Source organism: Octodon degus, unplaced genomic scaffold (assembly GCF_000260255.1).
Source record: "Octodon degus isolate 3935 unplaced genomic scaffold, OctDeg1.0 scaffold00113, whole genome shotgun sequence".
NCBI classification, from domain to species: domain Eukaryota; kingdom Metazoa; phylum Chordata; class Mammalia; order Rodentia; family Octodontidae; genus Octodon; species Octodon degus.
In genome coordinates this window covers 7,535,082-7,556,338 of record NW_004524689.1, presented here as the reverse complement: position 1 = coordinate 7,556,338, position 21,257 = coordinate 7,535,082, and the positions used below count along the sequence as shown (strand labels likewise).

Below are 21,257 nucleotides of genomic sequence, written 5' to 3'. Positions count from 1 at the left end.
CACGGCCTCTGGGTCCGTGCTCTCTTTTGGCCATCGTTGACTCCATGGAGTTGATTCAGTAAGGAGAACCAAGCCCTGATGGTTAGCATCCTATGAACTCCATGGAGATCTTTACAGTACTTAAACTAAACTGTAGGCCAAAGTACCACACACGGACCATGTAGACATGTAGAGTGGCTCACGGAACCCAGGGACTCCTGGAGCTCTGGAGTCCCAGCCAGCTTCGTGCTTGGCCTTCCCAGCAGCCACTTTGCTCACCCAGAAAGGAACGTGCTGTGAGTCAGTTTTCATATTTGGCAGAAAATAAGTCACTCATATTTGAAACCCATGTCACATCAGTTTTAGGAAAAGTGGGAGAGTGTTCATGAGTTTGAATCAGAAGCATCTAGTTTTCAGCATGAGTGTCTGGTCTTTGACATTTATTTTCTGGGAGTTTATTTCTAACATAAAGGATAACTTGGAGAGAGAAGCTTTTCTATTTGAAGATTTTATTATTTATGCTGACCAAATGTCAATAAATCTCTCCAAGTTCTGAGAAAAATAACAATTAAGGGTATGTCCCATGCTAGAATATTACTTGATTTCTAAAACACCCACAACTCTGATGTCCTGGATTCTAATTTCTAAAAGGAAGAGCCAGCTCTTGTTTTAGGTATAGTTGAGCCCCAAAGATATCATGAAGTACCCAGGGGACTCTGGTGGTTTCCTTCTCCAAAGCTTCTGATCCCTTCTGCCTTTCAGTGAGCAGAGTGCCCATGAAAATTGGAATTAATTAGCAGGCACAGTGGCACACGCCTGTAACCCCAGCACTCAGGAGGCTAAGGCAGGAGGATCACTGTGAGTTTGAGGCCAGCATGGCTACATAGTTCAAGTTCAGCCTGAACTGCACAGCAAGACTGTGAAAGCAGAGGCCCCGTCTGCTTACGGCACCACTCCGCCTCACACTCAGCCCAAAGTCCAACTCAGAATACTTGAACTGACTTGAGTAAAGGGTGAACTCCAAAGGGAAAGTTTTCTTTCTCCAGATTCCTATTCTGGAGACTTACAGGAGTCTCTCCACGGTAACTTCCAATCTTTTTATCATGGGATGTTCATTCCTGCTTTAACTCCATTATTTATTGGTGTTAGTCACAGAATCAAAGAAAGTGGGAACAGGAAGAGTTCAGATCATCGGTTAGTGCTCTTTTAAATCAGTAACTCGTGCTTCACTCCTCACTCCTTACTTGTGAAGATTAACGAACAGACTGCAGAGCGTTTCAGGGAGGCTCAGCCCTGCTCCTACTCAGGCTTATAGATGCGCCATACCTGATTACTCCAGCCTGCGTCAGCCTGGGGACCCATGTGCAGCTAATAATGTTGAAGAAAGGACAAAGAAAGTGACGTTTCCCCATAAAACAGCCTTATCCCTAGGCAGTGATATTGGCCATAATTTATCCAGGAACCAGACACATCTTGTCTGACCCAAAGGGGAATCAGATGCCCATTACATTGCAGTTTCAGTAAATCACTCTTAGCCAGAGACAAGAATTCTATCAACAAGATTGCAGATCTGTGCCACAGCCGCCCCATGACCTGCAGGGCTTCTCTTTGGGCTGGACCACCATTCTGACTGAAACACTGCAAACTGGAAAACAGACCTGTCGTTCTTTAAGAATGTCAGAGGCTCCATGCCCTGTGTGCCCAAGCAACAAGTTAATGACAAGGGCAGCTGGGCTTCCCAGTCTACAGCCAAGGGGTGAGATGGGCGAATAGAGTCCACTCTGTGTCTTCACTGTAGACTCGTGCCTCCAGGGTGGCCATTTGTGCTGCTGGGAATATAGTTGTTTCCTGGCTTCCAGAGAAGGTATGTAGTCCTGTCTTCTTCCAACCTTGCTGGAACAAAAAGCCACTCAGAAAGGTAAGGGTTTTCTCTCCAAAGAGCACATTCCTACCCCTGGATCATGCTGACAGCAGAAGAGCCAGAGGGCCCCTAGGAACTTGTGGCCTTGTGAAAAAAAAAAAACCCAGGAAAGGCTGGGCTGGAGCTCAGGGGTAAGGTATGTGTTTAGTACCCGTTCAGTCCCCAGCACCAGAACCAAAGCTCCATGTAGTCAAGAGAGGGAGGACTGAGGACACCTGTGGAGTGGAAGCACAAGCCATGGGTTGTCTCTTTCAGGTCCTTTTAGGTTCAGCCCCTCAGCAGGTCAAGTCCCTCAGCGGTCATCAGGAGAGCATAACTTCACTTCTGACTGCTCTGGGCCCCCGCTTGGCTCACAGGCTCACAGTACACAGTGTGCCTCACACACTCCAGCACAGCATTTCCACGCAGAAAGCCAGCTGTCCACAAGGAACGGGAAGGGAACGCTCCTCTGTACAGTTCCAGGCCATGTCAAAGGAGGAAGCTGCTGTCATCAGTAGTAAACCTTCACTTTGCTTCCACCTCTAGAACATCTGCAGGAATGTCTTGAGATTTACTGGGACTGTTCTTGCAGTGCATTAGTGGAACTGCTTTGCTTTTTATGAAGTACTGGGGGAGGTGGGTGAAACAGCTGGCAATGAAACTGTTAGGGAGCTTTGCAACCTTTCAGTGTGTTCTGCATCCTAATTTTAGGGCTATTCAAGAATGAAGAGTGCATCTTTTCTTTTATATTTTTTAAATTTTAGGGAAGGGTCTACAGGGTGTTCAGGGCCTCACTACTAGATCAGACTTGTAGTGATCCGCCTGTTTACAGCCTCCCAAGAGCTGGGGTTACAGGCGTGCATCACCATGCCCAGTCTCAATTGCCGTCTCAGTGCACCCCGGGGGCAGGGCCAGCACGGCAGAAGAGTACATCTTAGAGTCAGTAAAATATAGCAAGTTCTGGGCTTTGCCTCCTGGTTGCCTGTGACATTCATCCCAGTGACAATGCCATGTGTCAGTGGTGACACCACTGGTCCCTCCACATTCTTCTGGACAGCTCATTGCCCATGAATCCTGGTAATCTAATTAGAATGTGTCACGCTTCTCTTCCATAAGCTTTTTCTGTACCAAGAAGGGAGGCATAATTTTTCTCTCCTCTGATCCCAGAGTGGGCATCAGTATTCGTACATTGTGGCCCAACTCCGTAACGGAGAGGCGGGCCCATTCACATCTGCTTATACAATTAGCTGTGGAGAGCTAGAAGCTGCCAGGTCAGTCAGTGCCAACTCATTTTTGTTTCTCAACTTCATCCTCATAATAGACTGAGTCAGAGCTCTTGAGTGTTCAGGAGCCAAGGAATGAAGATTTCTACCCAAAATACCCATTCTGCTTTGAGTCAAAGTAGATGAAAATTAGATTTGGGTTCAGTCTGTCAAGCTTCCCTCTTTTGTTCATTTTCCTGACAGCTTCTTCTTTCTAATAGTCTCTCCCAGAGCTCTTCATTCCACTCTGGATGTGGAGAAGCAGAAAGAGGGAGAAAAACCTCCAGGCATCACCAGAAGAGGAGCAGTGCTCATTGTTGTAGAATAAAAAGATAATGGCCAATTTGTCAAGAAGTGTTGACAAGAAAGATAAAGTTGGAAGTAATTAACTGGCTGACGTGCTGGGAGCGATAGTCTGCCGATAGCTCCCTAAATCAGCCAGAGCCCTGGAAGTGTGACAGCCATTCATCATTTTTACAGCACACCTCTGACAGGTCCCTCACACAGATTGTATGCTTTGACACTGGGGCCGTTCACCTCTCTGTGCTTCATGCTGGGCTCTGCCATGGGCCCTGTGTCCAGCCAGTGGATGCCTGGAGGCGGGGTGTAAAATGCTTACCTGGGCCCACTCTAAACTCGCACAGGGCTGATCGCCCATGAGCAGACGGAGTGCTGAGTGGGAGCTCAAGAGCGGTGCTCCTGGCCTGTGCTGCTCACGATTGCACAGTCATTAAATGAATTAGGAGGAGTGCAAAGTGCACAGTGCCTGTACTTGGTGAAAAAGCAGAGCATGAAATTCAGGATCTACCTGCCTTCACCATGAAGTATAAATTATGTGTTTAATTATACGGTATGAACAGGTAGAATGATTTGGAAATTACGGGTATAGTATAGTGAACTATTCTTTTTTTAAGTTTTATTTTTTGGTAGTATGAGAGAAATCAAACCCAGAGTATCACACATGCTGGGTAGACTCTACCACGGAGAGAGTATTGCCAGCCCTTCTTTATGTTTATTTTGAGGCATGGTCTTGAGCTTGTAATCCTCTTGCATTAGCTTTCCAAGTAGTTGGGATGACAGGTGTGCACTAACAGGCCAGGCCCCAGATTTTTTTTTCTTTTTTTCTTTTTCAAAACTTTCTTTTTTCTTCAACGTATTTAGTACAGGGTCTATAAGGTCTCACTACCCAGATCAGACTCCTAGTGATCCTCCTGTTTTCAGCCTCCCAAGTTTTGGGATTACAGGCCACCACACCCAGTCTCAGTCACCTGTCTCAGCACGCCCCGGGGGCAGGGGTAGCACAGCACAATGGGGATTTTTCTTTTTTTTTTTTTAATTAATTTTATTGAGAAACAAATAGCAATGAGTGGGATTTGTTCTAAGAGTGTTTGTAGATAGGATATCATGTCTGCATCTTGTACAGCAAATAACCACTAGGAAGAGAGTATGCAATGTGTTAATTATTGAAACTGTCATATCAATTTGATTTGAAACTGTCTCATTGCTATATGTCTCTCAATAAAATTATGGAAAAAATACAAAAAAAATAGCAATGAGACAGTTTCAAAACCAATTAGTAGGACAGTTTCAATAATTAATACATTGCATATTGTTGTCTTTGTAGTAGTTATTCATAGTATAAGATGCCAACATGATACCCTGTCCAAACACCATTAGTACAAATTTTTCTTCTCATTGAATTAAGAGAAAGTAGCTGTATATCTATCCTATTTTGTATATACTGATACAAAATGATCCTTTATTTGTATCCCCTTTTTTTGTTTAGTTTTGTCAGAGATGGGTATTCCATTGCCATTTAAATATTGTAGGTGCATGAATTCAGCAAAGTAATCCAATATAGTCCAGTAGTCCATAATAGTAGTGGGTTATCCATAGGACTGGCAATGTTAGAAGTTGACTTGAGCCTTTTATAGCTCAGCATATTAATACGGCTTTACTTTTTATACCTCATTTTTATACTTTTCTGCTGGATGGTTAAGACCAAGATAAAGCAAGACCTATATAACAAGAAATATAACTTTTGTATCTGCCAAGGTCATCAAATCCCCTCAGGAATTACCCTGAAACCCTGTACCATAGTTTGTAGATCCTTTGTCAGTGTCAGCCTTATGGATGAGTCACGGCCATTGCTTGACCAATTTGCTCTCTGTGAAAGCCTGAGAGAATGTTTTCTCTCCATGTGACTCTCCTTAGGCACACTGTACATCATCGATTACTTTCCTCTGTGGCCCCATAATCTCCTTGATCAGTAAATTTGGGACACAGCTGAGTTACAGGATGTTACAGTACAGGCTCTCCTATGTCCGGAGTCCTCACTGACCTTGAAAGGCTAGTGCCAAAGTGTTGGCTGTCCTTCCAGCCCTTCTTTTTCTCTAATTTTTGGTCTGCTAAGTTGTTAACCCTCCAGAAGAGAAGCTTAATATTATTACCCAGTAACATAGGCAATTGAGCTTAAGCTCACTATCAGTCTGAATATCAAACATCTTAGACAAAACATGAAACAAGTATTTTCCATCAAGTATTGATATGTTAAACTTTAAATCCCTACAGAATGTGAAGGAAAATAAAAAAGAAAAAATATTTTAAAAATAGGAATAAACAATTATATATTTTTACACAGAAATTTAGAAATCTAACCATATACAGCATTGTAGCAGGACAGTCCTATGAATTTTTTTTTCTTCTCTCTTGTTTTCATTTATAACCCTTTTTTTTAAACAAACATTTACTTAAGAGACAGTATGGCAGTAATTGGTATGACATGACAAGCAGTATGTATTTAGAAGACCAGAATCACAGGCATTCCAAGCAAGACCCTAGTATTACACATTGCTGTCTTCAGTGCAGTTGCTTAGTTCACAGGTATCAGCACATATAGTTAGTCAGGGGGAGAATCCTACCAATTAACTGCTAGTTTCAGGGATTTTTTCTTAATTAAAAAAACAAAAAAGATGTTATACTTTCCTTATCCATCTTGAAAAGGTAGAACTTTTTTGTCTCTTAAGTTAAATACCTTATACACTACCTTTTTTATTCTTTAAGGGCTCATACTTTCTGTAGTGTGGACTTAGCATGTTCTCCAGATAGTATGATAAATGCTATTGAAATTGTGCCTACAGGGAAGAAAGAGGCCACACTGGGACTGAGACATCAGGAACCTGTTTGGCATGTCCAAAGGCAGCCACCTCTCTTGCCCAAGTGATTTTTATCTTGGGGCCTTAGATCCCAAGAGCTCCAAGTGGTCCAGCTGTAGACTGCATAATGGGACCGGCCTTCTCTTTCTTAGTGTATAGAGCAGGACTAAAGCTACTTTCCCTAAGTTTTGCTGCTGCCAGTCTGGGTGCTATTCTTGTCCCTTTACTCTGGCTTTTTTTGGTGGATAATGCTGAGGCCTGTGGCCTCCCTCTTAAACTTGCCCTCTCGCCTGCGTCCAGCCAGCTCCACCCCACCCCACCCCACCTTCCTGCATTCACATTTCAGATGGTCTCACTTCGCCTTCTGTCTTCCCTGCTGTCCTGCTGTTACATTACTCTGTTCAAAAAGAGATTGCCTACCCTGGCATTCCCCAGACTTCCAGAGGAGCTGCCTGATGACATCAACGCCCGGCCAGCCCCAGGTCACTCTGGTTCTGTAAGGGCATCAGATGCTTCTGTTTTTAATCATGCACTGGACGCAGAGCTTAGCTTCAGTGCCGGGAAAGCAACAGGGATCTGGAACAGTTCCTGTTCTGTAAAGGAAATGAGAACTGCCTGATACAGTGGTGGGGACCCAGAGCAGTGTCCTGTAAGGTCTCATTGTGGCTGATCAGAATGCCGCATACAGGCCTCCCACAGTCCCTGTCAGCTGTGGTGTAGGTGTCACCAGACAGGCATCAAGGGAGTCCAAAGAAGCACAGACAGTGGCTACACTAGGAATAAATAGAGCCGCAGAGAAAGGCCCAGCACTATGCAGGAAGCCAGAAGCTGGCGGGCATATTCTCATATTCCTGATGGGAGACAGCATGTGGAAAGCCCAAGCCCTCTCTCCAGGTATACCATGCTGCTCCTTGTTGGGCTGATGGCCTGGGGACCTTGCACCCAGCTGGAACTTAAGGTGACAAACTTTGTTCCACTTTGCTCTTAATTGTCAGGTATCACCAAGAATAAATGAGGGCAGTAACCAAATAAGCCACACAGGAGGAACCACCGAGCCAGTGACTGTGGTGTTGGCTGCAGCCCAGAGCAAGGAAGCCCTTCTGGGGACTGTGGTGTCCTCCAGGTGGCAGGAATGGTGTTTGGACTGCTGTGTGGAGGGTCAGCAGTGAGGCCTTAACAGTTTGGGACTGGCCCTACTAGTCAGTCTCTTGCTTCTTCGTGAAGCTGAAAAGCACCAAGGAACAGCTGAGGTAAGGGGTCATGGGAGCTGAGAGGTCCCGCCCCTCCTCCAGCTGTGCTCCTCAGCTGCCACACTGCACTCAGTCTGAGCCACCTATGTGGCCTATGTCTTTTCTCCTGCCAGAAGCAGGGTTCTGAGTAGGAGAAGGGTATTCGCTGTAATCTGCTTTGTCTTTGAGGGCATCAAGGCGGCTCCTTATTCTTAATTCTTCTCAGTTTTAAAAAGTAATTTCCTTAGTTGCCAAGAATTTTCTCAGTTGTCAGTTCTTCAACTCAGCCTCCTTTGATAAAAATTATTCTTGAGGGCTGGCACCTATAATCCAGTGCTCGGGGAGGATGAAACAGGAGGATCAAAAGTTTGAGCCCAATCTGGGCAATTTAAGAACTTAGTGAGATCTTGTGTCAAAATGGGGGTGGGGGGTATGGCTGAATACAGTGGCTGGGCTTAGTCCCTCGTGCTGCAAATCGTCTTGGGCATCTTGGGGCCAGTGAATGTGCTTCTTCCTGATTCACTGTCCTCCACTCTTCTGTGCTGTTCACTGTATCCTCTTCAGGTTTCATTTGCCCTATAGGCTCATACCCACATAAGAGCACATCTGAACAGTCCTGCAGTGCAGTTCTCTTCTCCTGGCCCCTGCAGACAGGAGCGCTGGGTGACACGCATCACTTCTGCACACTCTCACTGGGCACTTGTAGCTGTGCAAGCCTGGTCTCTCTATACTTGTTTCTTATTTGTTCTTTTTCACCAGACCAGTAATGGGCTCTGGTTTCTCCTGCACTACTGGGTCGGGACTTTGAACAGCTTGTCTTCTGTAAGCCTCCGGTATTAATAGGGAAAGGCAGGGGGGTGCACAGGGAATGCTTGCACAACTCCCAGCAGCCCCGTAAAATGAAAGTTTCTCATTAAGGGGTCTGTGAACAAAGGTGACTTTTTCACACACGCTGAACACAGTCTCCCTTCAGTCTCATAAAACCATGACCGAGTTTAAAAGGGGAATATTTCAAAGGCTTGCCTTGTCACTCACATAGGCGGGAAATGGGACTTAATTGGTAGGCGCTCCTGTGTTTCCCCAGAGCTGTGTTTATCCTGTATTCTCTAACCCTGGCAGCAGAGATGGCATGCCAGTTGGTGGGGGAGGCTCTCAGGTGCATTAGGAGCATTGGAAAGGAAACAGGAAATGTGGATGGGAGCTTTAGGGTTGGTGGGGAGGGTTAGCCACAGTGTCCATGAAAAAGTTAAAATGCACGCCAGGAGGACACCTTTCTCCTGCAGTTATGGAGATGACTACTTGAAAGGTCTCCCTACTCCCATGGCTTTGATTCACTCAATTCACAGCTTATTTACTGGGTGCCCACTTATGTCTAGAGAAGAGCACTAAGAGCTTGCACTGTGTCCTTATGGTAAGGCTTTAATGTTGTCCAACAGCCTGTGACCTAGTGTCTATAAAGTAGGACTGTTAGTAATATATCCACTTCCTGTGGCTGAGATAGTAATTAGGAGCAGTGAACATAGTGTGGGCCACACATGGCATATACATCTCTTCTCCTTGCCTCTTATCATTCATTGCCTCCCAGGATGGAGGACCAGAAGGGAACATTAAAGTCCCAAACAAGAGGACAGACTCTTGATAAGTGAGAATTGTTTCTTAAGGCCCTCAAATCCAGGACCAAAGATTTAATTTCTCACACTGGGCTCACTTGTTCTCTGTGAGATGTTCTAGTCTGTTTAGTCAGAGTTGCACTTTGTTAGTGGCTGTCCTTACTGCTAGACTGGAACTGATGGGGGAGCGCAAGGTGACCTCCAGGTTTGAGCAAGTCACTAGAAGCCTGGTCACTATCCCCCCTCACTGTCCCAGCCTGCTACTCCCCTCTGTTCATACTGAGCTCTGCTGTGGCCTCAGTGCCTCTATGCACTCCAAGGGAGAAGGGAGGCATGACAAGGATGATGTATTTGGACAAGGATGATGTATTATGAATGTATTTTGAAACAGGGTCTCACTGTGCCGTTCAGGCTGCCCTGGAACCCACTCTGTAGCCCAGGCTGCTAGCCAATTTGCTAACCTTTGCTGGGATTACAGGCAGGTACTCCCAGGCTCAGCTGAAGTTTCATTTTTAGTTTGCATTGTTATGCTGGTCTGTATTCAGAGGAAATACACCAAAGCCATGGTAGCATTATAGTAAGATTTGGATTTCTCCTATGAGATCTTGAATCACTACTTCCTAATTTTGATCAGTTGTTGTTAAATTCTTTTTATGCATAATTCATGACAATAGATTAGGAAGAGTCTGTTATCTGACTTTAGTTTTATGTTTATCCTCAAAATGAGTCAATGTTTGGTGATGTTTGTGTTTTGTAATGTTTATATTTTGTTCTTGGAAATAGAATATGTTCTAAAACACAAGGTTGGAAGACAGACAGATGTTAGAGCTGATTTTTATGTCTGTTTCTTAGCATTCCTTTCTTCTGGCCACACTAAGAGCACTTTATCTTCCTCACCAGAACAGTTTTATTTTCCTACCAAGACTAGAATACTACAAAGACATCCCAAGAGTCTACTGAATATAAGACAGCAAATATGTGATTACATGTTATATAAACTTTGTACTGGCTTTCTTTTTTCCTGTTTTTTTTATGCTTGCAAAATCATTATTTGGGTTCAAGGAACTGGCTAATGACAGATACATACCTAGTAGTGTTATCAACACATTCACCCCAACCCATGTAAGCAGACTAGATAGTCCAATACTGGATTAATGTAGTCAGGGGGCTTCAGAACCAACTTCACAGTGAACACATGGTAGAGTTTGGCACTATAAATTTGCCTTTCAGGGCTGGCAAGATGGTTCAGTGGTCTAAAGCACCTACTTAGAACAAGCTTAGCAAAGCACAGGGACCGCGGTTCAATCCCCCAGCACCACATGCCAGGCAGCCCCGCCCCCTGGTGGGCTGAGCTGGCCACACACACACACACACACACACACACACACACATAAATAAATAAATAAATAAATAAAAATAAATAAATAAATAAATTTGCCTTTCAGTCTCAGCTTAGAAAAATCTTACTTGGGGCTGGGGAGATAGCTCAGTAGAGTAAGTGCTTGCGTGGCAAGTGCAAGGGTCTGAATTCAATCCCCAGGTCCGCAAAAAAAAAAAATCTTATTCAAGGAAACTGCAATGCCACGGTTTCTCTTTGAGATTTCTGATATTTAAGTTCTATAGCAGCTGATGGAGAACATTCCTGGTTATTGCTTTTCTTAGGACTAATACAAGAAGCATTGGTGGGTCCACTCAGTCATTTCACCCATGAGGTCATCTGTATCCCAATGTAAGCAAGGGAAGGGGACATTGTACAGAGACTTTGACTTCTGGCAGCAGAGCCTGGCGCCTAATGCTTCAGTGGCCTCCTCAGGAAGATTTGACTCCTGGGACTGGCTTAATACTCGCTGTGGGTATATGTATTTCCTTCCCCTTGGACAAAAAGAGGAAGGACCTGCTTAGCATTTTTAAGGACCTGATAACCAAGTACATATCTACTGTTCCTTTTGGTACCAAAAAGGAGGTCGTATTAGCCACATTTTATAGATGAGGAATTTAAAATTCAAAAAAGATGACTGGCTTATAAATGGCAAAATTGGACCTCCAGATATGCAAATTCAGGTCTGTGTCTCCAAACCCAAAGCCACACCACCTCCACTTCTTAACATACACCAGATTCTGTGGGGACCATCCCCAGGCGCTGTGCCCTTGGGAAAAGCCACTGGCCTCCCCAGGCTTCAGTTTCCCCATTTGAGGAGGGTCTGTTTACCTTTCCCTCCTCACTCACACTCAGGGATGCATGAGGCCAAAGGGAGTGACAGCTTGGAAAGACTGAAATACACTTGGAGACATGAGGCATTAGATTATTACTTTCACAGATGTTAATGCCCCTGGTTCATCAGATTTCTGGGCAGTTCCTCCTCCGTTTTATTAGAAAAAAAAAATGTGGTAGAATTGGATTTCTAAAAATAATATTTGTAACAGCAATCTTGCCATATTACAGCATTGAAACCAAATCCTGGAATTTCCTACAACTCTTAACCATTAATTCACCTGAAGCAGACTGTTGTACTCAGGGCAATAAACTGGATCCCTGCTCGTTAAATCAGCCCAGATTCCCAAGTGGGTGGGCCACACTTCTGCTGTGCCTCTCGCTGTGATCGGTTCCAGTCATGGTTGTCATGTGACTCCCAAGCCTGCTCCCTCATGCTCTCCCCTCTTCCAAACCTCAGGCTGTATTCAGGGTGGGCTTTAATTGCACAGGTTTCTTTCAGAACAAGGAAAGGGTCTAAGCCCCGCAGCTCTCCCACTTTTGGGGCCTCCTGTTACCTCTCTGACAAAGGTAGAGGTGTGGCACCATGGCAGAGCATCTGCCCAGCATGTGCCCAGGAAAAAGGAAGATTCAGACTGTTTGCCTGTCTGGCAGCATCTGAGAAGAAACAGGTCTGTGCTTGGTGGAAGAAGGACGTCAGAGCACCAGATATTACATTCACTTTACTGTCCCCAAAACGGGGGAGGGGAGCCAAACTTTTGTCAAATGAAATTATTCACACTTGGCGCTGTGTGTGCAGATAGCTGATTGATGCTGTCCCTGTGCTGCTGTCTTGTCCCAGTGTGCTGCTGCGTCCTGACCACAAATGACTGCCACGCAGCCCTCCCTCAGGCCCCTTGAGTACAACCACATCTTCCTTTTGTTTCCTCAGCATTAATAATAAGCTTCAGCAGCCCGAGGCTGCCGCCGGCGTGTTAGAATATGCCATGAAACACTTTGGAGAGCTGGTAAGTGCCTCATTTTCCTCTTAGAACAGAGACTGGCCAAACAGACACTCAGACTTTGGAAAGTCAGTTACTTCCTTATCTTTTCCCCAATTTATAACAAACTAACACTGACTTGCCTGTATCTTAAGGATGAGAGGAGACGGGGACTGTAGGGACTACATGCACCCTGAGCACGCGCGCAGGAGGGCGGACCCTAATAACTGTAACCGCTGTGATGTATCGAGCTCTAAGCTTGTGCCTGGCTCTCACTGAGTGCCTGTGTGCGTCCTCTGACGGAGCCCTCAAGGCGAATGAGGAAGTAACTGCCATACTACTGCTCACCCCTTTCACAGAGGAGGTGACTATGGGCCCAACAGGTTCAAAACCGAGCAGATAAATGGCCACCATTGTCTAGCATAAATGGCCAAGACTTGGCCCCAGACAGTCTGATGTCAAGGCCCAGTATTTAACCTGAGTTATCCTAATGTCTCCTGGGTCAGATCCTATGAGATCTGGCTCATAGCTAGCACTGAGAATGCACTGTGAGGAAACCGTGGCCAACTCTCCAGAACACGTGCCTACTCTAGTTTCTACCTGCTAATGAAGGGCTTGCTGTTTCATTATTGTTTACATAGCTGTTTTCTGGTGCCATGCTTGCCCTTTTGGTAGGAAAACATTCCCATTACTCTTTGGGATGAGAGGCCAGGGAGATGGCTCAGTGGAATAAGCGCTTCCCTGGAAAGTGCAAGGGCCTGAGTTCAATCCCCGGTTCCACAAAAAAAAAAAAAACTGTTTCTGTATATATGATGTCCACATATGGATGAAGAGCTGGTCACTCGTGCTGACTTACCTTAATTAAGAGCCCAAGAGGGAGACGGGTTGCGCAGACAGGTAATATTTTCAAGATGCCGGGACGTTCCAGTTCAAATTCAGGTTCAACTGGTTTCATATCCTTCAGTGGTGTAGAGTCCGCTCTCTCCTCCTTAAAAAACTTCCAGTCCTGTATCATGGACACAGTTTCTAGTGTGGCTTTTGATCTTGTGGAGACTCAGACTGAAGTGAGTAGTGAATATAGTATGGACAAGGCGGTGGTTGAATTTGTCATAATGAATCGGAAGCTAAACCATTATGTTATGGCTGTTCAGTCTGCAATAAATCATGTAAAAGAAGAACGGCCAGAAACAATACCTGATTTGAAATTATTAGTGGAGGAGAAATTTTTGGCTTTACAGAGTAAAAATTCTGATGCAGACTTTCAAAATAATGAAAAATTTGTACAATTTAAACAACAGCTGAAAGAACTACAGAAACAATATGGTGTGCAGGTGGAGCGAGGGGCTGAGGGCACTGAAGGAGTTGATGAGGATATGATTGTGATTCAGAGTCAGGCCAACTTCATCTGCCCCGTTACACAGTTGGAAATGAAGAAGCCAGTGAAAAATAAAGTGTGTGGCTACACCTATGAAGAGGAAGCCATTGTTCGCATGATTGAGTCCAAGCTCAAGCGGAAGAAAAAGGCCTGTTGCCCTAAGATTGGCTGCAGCCACACAGATATGCGAATGTCCGACCTCATCCAGGATGAAGCACTGAGGAGAGCCATCGAGAGCCACAACAAGAGGAGGCACCGCCATTCTGAGTAGGGCCGGGCTCGCCCGGAAGCCAGCAGCCTGCCTCCTGCCCCAGCCTGCGCTGGACAGCAGCGCTTACTTACCAGGCGGACCCAAAGGGCTGCCCCGCGTACTTTGGGATAAAACCTAATGATTTTCAATGTTACCAAAAGCAGTTTTTCAAGCTACACAATAACAGTGCAAGCATATGATATTGTTTATTTTTCAGTGCTTTATCATTTTAAATAAAATTTTGATGATCTGGGAAAAAAAAAAAAAAAGAGCCCAAGAACTAGAATTAATAATTATGAATACTGCACAGGCTTTTATATGATTGTCTAGCATTTTGCCTCATACAAGGACTAGTAAATTGGACTGAAACTTCAAGACAACCTTGTGCCATTTTTACCTCTGCTACCTGTCACTAGGCCATGACAGCCGCTCTCCGGGTGGTAGAAGAATCGCACTGTGTCTTACCCATCTTTGCCCCAGTCCTTGCTTGCAGAGGACAGGAAGTAGGCTGCAAGGGCATTAGAGGAATCCACGCAGACCATGCTGTGCTCCGCTTCTGTGTCCTTGTTGCTCAGGCCCCGGCCGTGCTGATGGACTCCACACACATCTGGTGTCGGGTGATCTGCCAGCAGATGGTTTATACCCCAGCACTTAGAAAGCCAGGCCCAAATGAAAGTTCCTCCATCTTCAGCTTCTAAAGGCGGCCATTAGCTCCGGGATTATTGCTAACCCACGGTGGATTTTCTGTTATATTTAGGTAGCTGAATCATATTAAGCCTGACAATGGTTTGATTTTTCTTGGCCGAGCCTGTGCTTTGTCAGCACAATTTATATAACAGCAATCTCATTAGAATTTTGTGTGATTCATTGCTTAAACCTTATAGTTTCTGCAACCCATTGCAATTCAGAATATCCTGCCCGCTCCTTGACCTGCTCCGTATGCTGCTCCCTCTACTTTCTGCTGGTTCACTGCCTGTGTGTGCCCGTCAGTCTCTGCCCGTGTGGAAGGCTCACAGGAAGTTCACCAGCACTTTTCACCGAAGAGTCTTCCATTTTGCACTCTTTGTTTTCTCTTTCATATTTCAGCATAATAGACATTATTTTAGGCAGGCTAAGAAAATGAAGGCTCGATTCGTTACCTTGCATAGAGCCAGGTAGGCCTATTTTGCCTAATCCCTGTCATAGTGGAGGAAGGCTGCTATGGCCACAGTTAGTTCAGGGGCACCAAAGAGTACTTGCACTGCCTAAACTAACTAGAAGGAGGGATAGGCCGACTGTCTGCAGGGTACATGACCTCCTCACCAAGGCCTGGATGGGCAGGTTCATCCAGGCCTAGCAGAGCTGTCATTAGCAAATATACCACACAAACATCTGTTTGATTCAGGAATTGTAGGAGAGTATGGCAGAAACTGACATGGACCCTGCGTAATGTCATATAAATCCCACCTTGGAATTATTCTGTTAAAAAACCCTTGGAGAGCCGCTTGCCTGGCTGGGAGAGAAATAGTCACTTACTGAGCTGATGAAGAAGCCCAGACAGCACATAAACTAGTTTCCTAGTCGTGTGGAGTGCTCTGCTCTGACTCCCAGACTGGCACCTCTTCCTCACATGGACAGCACTCACCATCAGCGTGGCACTGTGTCTGCCAGGGCGATGGAATCCCTCCTCTGGCCCCCGTAGGGGTAAAGCTGCCAAGCACTACACAGGAGGGAACATTGGACAGGGGACTAGGAAGGGAAGGTTTGCCAGAGAATTTTAAGTGGTAGCATTCTATCATATTTTAAATTATTATTTCCTTAAAAAATGCATTAAGGAAGCAGAAGCTTTTAGAAGAGCTGTTTGCCTCCAGCAAATATGCATATGTGGTCTGGTCTTTCTGCCCTACCAGGAAAGCCATCCGTGCCACGTAGCTGAGCGGCAGGGGCCTTGTGCTTGTGGAGGAGCTCTCTCAGTCCCGTTGTCCCTTAAGTGATTTCCCTGTCTTTGTGTCCCCGCTGTGCTGAGGTTCTGGCAGTCCTTATAGCTGGGTAGAGGGTGATAGGGGTAGAGCGTGGCCAACAGGTCCCCTCAGAGTATCCCAGTATACAGGGTGGTTCCATGAGCCCACCAAGGAGCCGGCATTTCTGCCTCCCCCAACCAGCTTACCTCCAGGTGGTCTGAAATTCTTTGTTTTGGGGGATTTTGGTTTGCTTTGGTTTGTTTGCACTACTAGGGATGGAAGCCAGGGCCTTTTGTGCATGCCAGGCAAACAATCTACCATCCAGCTTGCAGTTCTTTTTAATTCAGCCCCAACCCCAGATGTACTGTGACAGGTGAAGAGCGTAGCACCGTAGGCAAGGGTGTGGATTTAGTCTGACCTTTGTTCTCTGCGCTCCAGCAGTCCTCTTTCTCTTCTACTCGGCAGGAGATCCAGGCCACATGGTATGAGAAGCTGCATGAGTGGGAGGATGCGCTTGTGGCCTACGACAAGAAGATGGACACCAACAAGGATGACCCAGAGCTGATGCTGGGCCGCATGCGTTGCCTGGAAGCCTTGGGGGAGTGGTAAGTGGCTGGCAGAAGGGGGAGACCTCTGGTGCGTCCCCCTGAGCAGCTCTGCTTTGGTTCACCTGATGTTTTCTCAGGAATCGTGTGTCACGTATTGGTGTACCTCATATTGGTGCTTTTTAGCTCTGTCCTGTCCCAGCTGTTAAATAGAAAGGCATTTTTTGAACTTATATTTCATAATGGTTTAGGACAGGATAGCCATGGATGTACTCCTAGGAGCTACACCTACACCTTCCATCTGTTCTCTTCACTGACTTAGCGAAAATCTCACGTTCTTACTCTATAACCTCAATTTTTTTTTTTTTCTTTTTAAATTAACTCTTGCTAGTGCTTTTGGGAAAGAGAAATAGCAACTGCGCTCTGCAGGTGCTTCACCCTTTCCACACACTCCTTTCTGCCTGCACAGTGCCATGCCCAGAGTTAAGGTACACAGGCTGCAAGACTGTTCTGCCAAACACGGTAGCAGATAGTTATGAAAGCCGTGAGGACAGTGCTGACAGGATGAACAGACTATTTTGGAAGCCCCATGAAGGGAGCAGAATGACCTTGCAGTGTTTCCTGGAGGAAAGTTTGGAGATGGGTGAAGGAGAGGGGAGAGGGGAAAATGCGTATTCCGGGGGAGTCAGCGATGCCTGCCTGACCACAGGTTTGGATTTGAAAAGCCGTTAGGAGATGTTGAGGAAAAAGTTCTCCAGCATTGAGTGCAATTTTTTTTTATATAATTAAAACAAAATAGGATAGGCTGGTCTATAGATTTAAAGAAGCAAATAATATTTAGAAATTTTATACTTGGGGAAGCTTAAAGAATACTATTGAAGGGCCGGCCTAATAGCTCAGCGCAGTGGCCAGGGTTCGATCCCTGGCATACTGTGCTGGCCCTGCCCCCGGGGCACACTGAGATAGCTATTTAGACTGGGTGAGGTGGCGCGCACACCTGTAATCCCAGCACTTGGGAGGATGAAAACAGGACGATCACTACATATCCAATCTATGTAGCGAAGACCCTGTAGACTCTATCCTAAATACAGAAAAAGGAAAAAAAAAGAATATTATTAGACAAAATTAAGGTATTTAAAAGAATGATCTTTCAGTACACGTCCTTCTGTCCCTAATTATAGACTCATTTGATAAATTGAATGTTGCTTTAATTTCTCAATATAGAGACATTACTAAATGCCAAAATTGAAGGGGGCTGGAGCATGATTCAGAGAACTACCATGTGTGAAACTCTGGGTTCATTGCTGAGCACCATGAGTGAGAGAGCGAGAGCGAGAGAGAGAGAGAGAGAGAGAGAGAGAGAGAGAGAGAGAGATTCATATTAAAGCCTAGGATGTATGTCAGCGAAAGAGTGCTTATGACAATGTATGATTCCCTGAGTTGGTAAAAAAGGAGATGTAATAAATGTTGGATAACACATATACACAAACACAAATATATTTTGATTTAGTGTAAAACTATTTGAGATCAACTTAATTGTCCAGCTTAACTATTACAAAGATTCAGAAGTATTATCATTTATTTATTTTCAAAAATTAACATGCCATATTCAAGCCGAGTGTGGTGGCACATGCCTGTGATTGCAGAACTCAAGAGACTGAGGCAGGAGGATCATTGTGAGTTCAAGGCCAGTGTGGGCTACAAAGTGAGTTCCAGGCCAGCCTGAGCTGCATAGTAAAACCCTGTCTCAAAAAAATGAACAAAACAAAACAAAAACTCCCATATTCATTCTCCTCAATAAATTGAGGAGGATGTTCTATCAGATCTGCTTCATTGGTTTACAAAAGCAAAGCTTTTTTTTAAAGTCCAGTGAGTATGCAAACACTGCATTGCCCAGTATGGTAGCCACAAGCTGCATGTATTTATTTTTAAATTAAATGAAATCAAAAATTCGGTTCTTCGGTCAAACTGGCCACAAGCGTGCCCAGGAACCACATGTGGCCAGTGGCAGTGACAATGGATAAGTACACAGAGCATTTCTGTCCCTGTAGGAAGGTGATTGTGCAGCACTGCTCAAAGCAAAAATAAGTGCATTAGACTTAACACGGTTTTGTTTTTCTAGTTTAAAATCCACTGTCACATAAAAAATAATCTGCTGTCACACAACTATATCTTGTTAAAGATAAAACAAGATGCTCATGTTCTAAAATTCAGCCATAATCAATTTCTGTAATGCTTCAGTGTTTCCCCATAGCCTTTGGATTTACATACAAGAGTCAGAGCCTGGCTTTCAGATCCTTTCACACTGTGACATCAGCCCACTCTTCTGCCCATTTCTTGTGAGCAGACCCATCTCTTTGTGAGCTCCAGTTATATTATTCACCCTGCACTCGTTTATGCAGTTCCCTGCATTGTCTTTCTCCTCCTTTGTCCCCTTTCCTGATGCTGGAAATCCTCCCGTTTCTTCCCCATGCAACCTTTCCTGGCCCTCCCCTTCCACTTGCTCTCCCTTTTTGAATTAAAGATGACCACTTTCCCTGGCTGGGGATGGCTTGGAAAAGACTTGAGATACGATTTCATCTGGTACCCTTGTATTGCGGTTGAGGAAACTGAGGTCTCAGAGTTGACGCAGCTTGCCTGAGGCCTCCCAGGAGCCCAGTGAAACAGGTCTCACAGCTTTGCCATTCTTAGTCCCCTATACCCCTGAGCTCTGGGGTTTTTCCAGCTTTATAATTACCTATAAAGTGTAAGTGGCCAGTGATGCTGACCAAGGGCTTTAAGAATGTGAGAGGCTGAGAGATGAAAGAAGCAGAATTCTTTTCTTGATCATATGCAGGCGTGGTGTGGTTTATTTGGTCAATTCTGTTTAGAGTGCAGTTTCTAAATTTCTTTTGCCTAGAGCATACATCTTGAACTTGCCTGCTGCAGGTGTTCAGTGAGGTGGCACCAGAGTTACCGGGGCGTTAAGCCTCTCCTCCTTGCCCTATGCTCCTCTGCCTCTAGGAGACTAACTACAGATGTGGCCCCCAGCCTAATGGCCCATGCAGCCACACCTGCAGCCAAGGTGAACCCAGATGAACTCCTCCTAGCCCAGCTCCGACACTGCCTGTGGATCTTTGAGAACAGATTGTGCAGGCCTGAGATCAAAGGCAGCCAGCTGGGGAGCCATTCCAAACGGAAGAGCTCGCTGCACTTCCTGCCACTGTTCAGGTGCGCAGGCCTTTAGCCCAGTCCTCCCTGGTCAGTGAGCAGCAGCAGCAGCAGCAGGAGACTGAGAACGCCTAGCCTAGTTGTTGCCCTATGATGTCATTCTCAGTTATTTCCACCCCACCCCCAGCATTAGAACCCAAGACAGTCAGATTCTCTTTTGTACCAGATGCTTGTGGGAGAGGGGAGCCCTGCCTCGGTGTCTCCCTGTTGCATAAGTGTGGTCCACAGGTGCTAACAGCCATTCACAGCCTTGTGGTGAGATGGTATCTGTGACACTGTCCAGGCCCACCTTTCTGGGGTGCTGCCTCTGCGTTCTTCCCTGCTCCATCTCTTGGGGTAAGCGAGCATGGAATTTAATCTCCAAGCTTGCTTCTTTCAGTTGATGAAAAAAAGCTGTATGCTCAAGACCCAAGGCATAGAACCATTTGGTCCTGACAGAAGAGTAGAGGGAGGTTGACTTGCTTGTGGCGCCAGCCAGGAAGATTTGAGCCACAGATTGTTGTTTGTTTGTTTGTTTGTTTGTTTTAATTTATTTATTTTATGTGTGGGGGGGGGCAGCTCAGCCCACCAGGGGGCGGGCTGGCTGGCATGTGGTGCTGGAGGATTGAACCGCGGTCCATGTGCTTTGCTAAGCTTGTTCTAAGTAAGTGCTTTAGACCACTGAGCCATCTCACCAGCCCCGAACCACAGGTTTTGAAGGACCATTTGGCTCCCCTATCACTTTCTCTCCTTGTTCCAGGAGACCCCAGGGGTCTCCAGGCAGGACTCTCCCAATGAAAATACACCTTAACAGATGAGCTGCGCCTTTGCTCTGTGCTTGAGGTTCTTAAACAGTGACCTCTTGACCAGCAGTTTTGATATCACATAGAAACCTAGCAGAACTGCGCGTTCTCAGTCAGGCATAGTGGTGCACGCCTGTATAGTGTAGTCCACCACTCAGGAGGCTGAGGCAGGAGGAGCACTGCAAGTTCAAGGCCAGCGTGGACTACAAAATGAGTTCAAGGCCAGCCTGAACTGCATAGTGGGACCCTGCTTAAAAAAAAAAAAACCACCTCAGGACTCAACCCTGCCATCCAAAGGAACCCCTCTGCCCCAGGGGTACTAGCATATTGGTAGCTTGAGAACTGAGCACTGAGCCAACCCTTGGCACGGCTCAGGAGTGAGTGTTTCTAAGAGTGGGTGACAGGAAGTTGAGCCTATCCCATCACGAAGCTCAGTAAGTGCACAGGGCACAGCAGCTGCCCTCTGCCTCCTTTCGCACTATGCCGTATGTGAGCCAAAGTGCTGTGGCCCTGCAATCTTAAGCCTATGCCAGAGAGGTGATGAGCGCCGTCTGCTGAGCTGGGATGCTCACTTGGACGTGGTCCCCAGTGCGCCTCACAGTGAGCTCAGCTCTCATCCCTTCAGCACTGATTGACCTCGAAATCTTCATTCCCCCATGTTACCTCATAGTACTTACTGTGCATTTTGGGTCCCTTATGCCTTTGAACCTAGGCCCCCTGGAATTGCAGCTTTCTCTTACTCCATTTCCAACACCAAGTTAAAACACCTTGCAGCATGTCTTTCCAAAAGCTGGAAAATGAGAGAATCTCCTAGCTGCTTCTCCACCC

At 45.8% G+C, this 21,257-nt stretch overlaps 1 protein-coding gene and 1 pseudogene across 1 annotated transcript in view; both read left to right on the top strand.

The window, feature by feature from the left end:
* Mtor (mechanistic target of rapamycin kinase) overlaps window positions 1-21,257 on the top strand; it is a 128,350-nt gene that overhangs the window by 69,043 nt on the left and 38,050 nt on the right. Inside the window, exons 28-29 of the mRNA XM_023699389.1 lie at window positions 12,279-12,354; window positions 16,358-16,497. Coding sequence (XP_023555157.1) covers window positions 12,279-12,354; window positions 16,358-16,497 — 216 coding nt within the window. The remainder of the gene's footprint in view (window positions 1-12,278; window positions 12,355-16,357; window positions 16,498-21,257) is intronic.
* On the top strand, window positions 13,221-14,199 carry LOC101574824 (annotated as a pseudogene).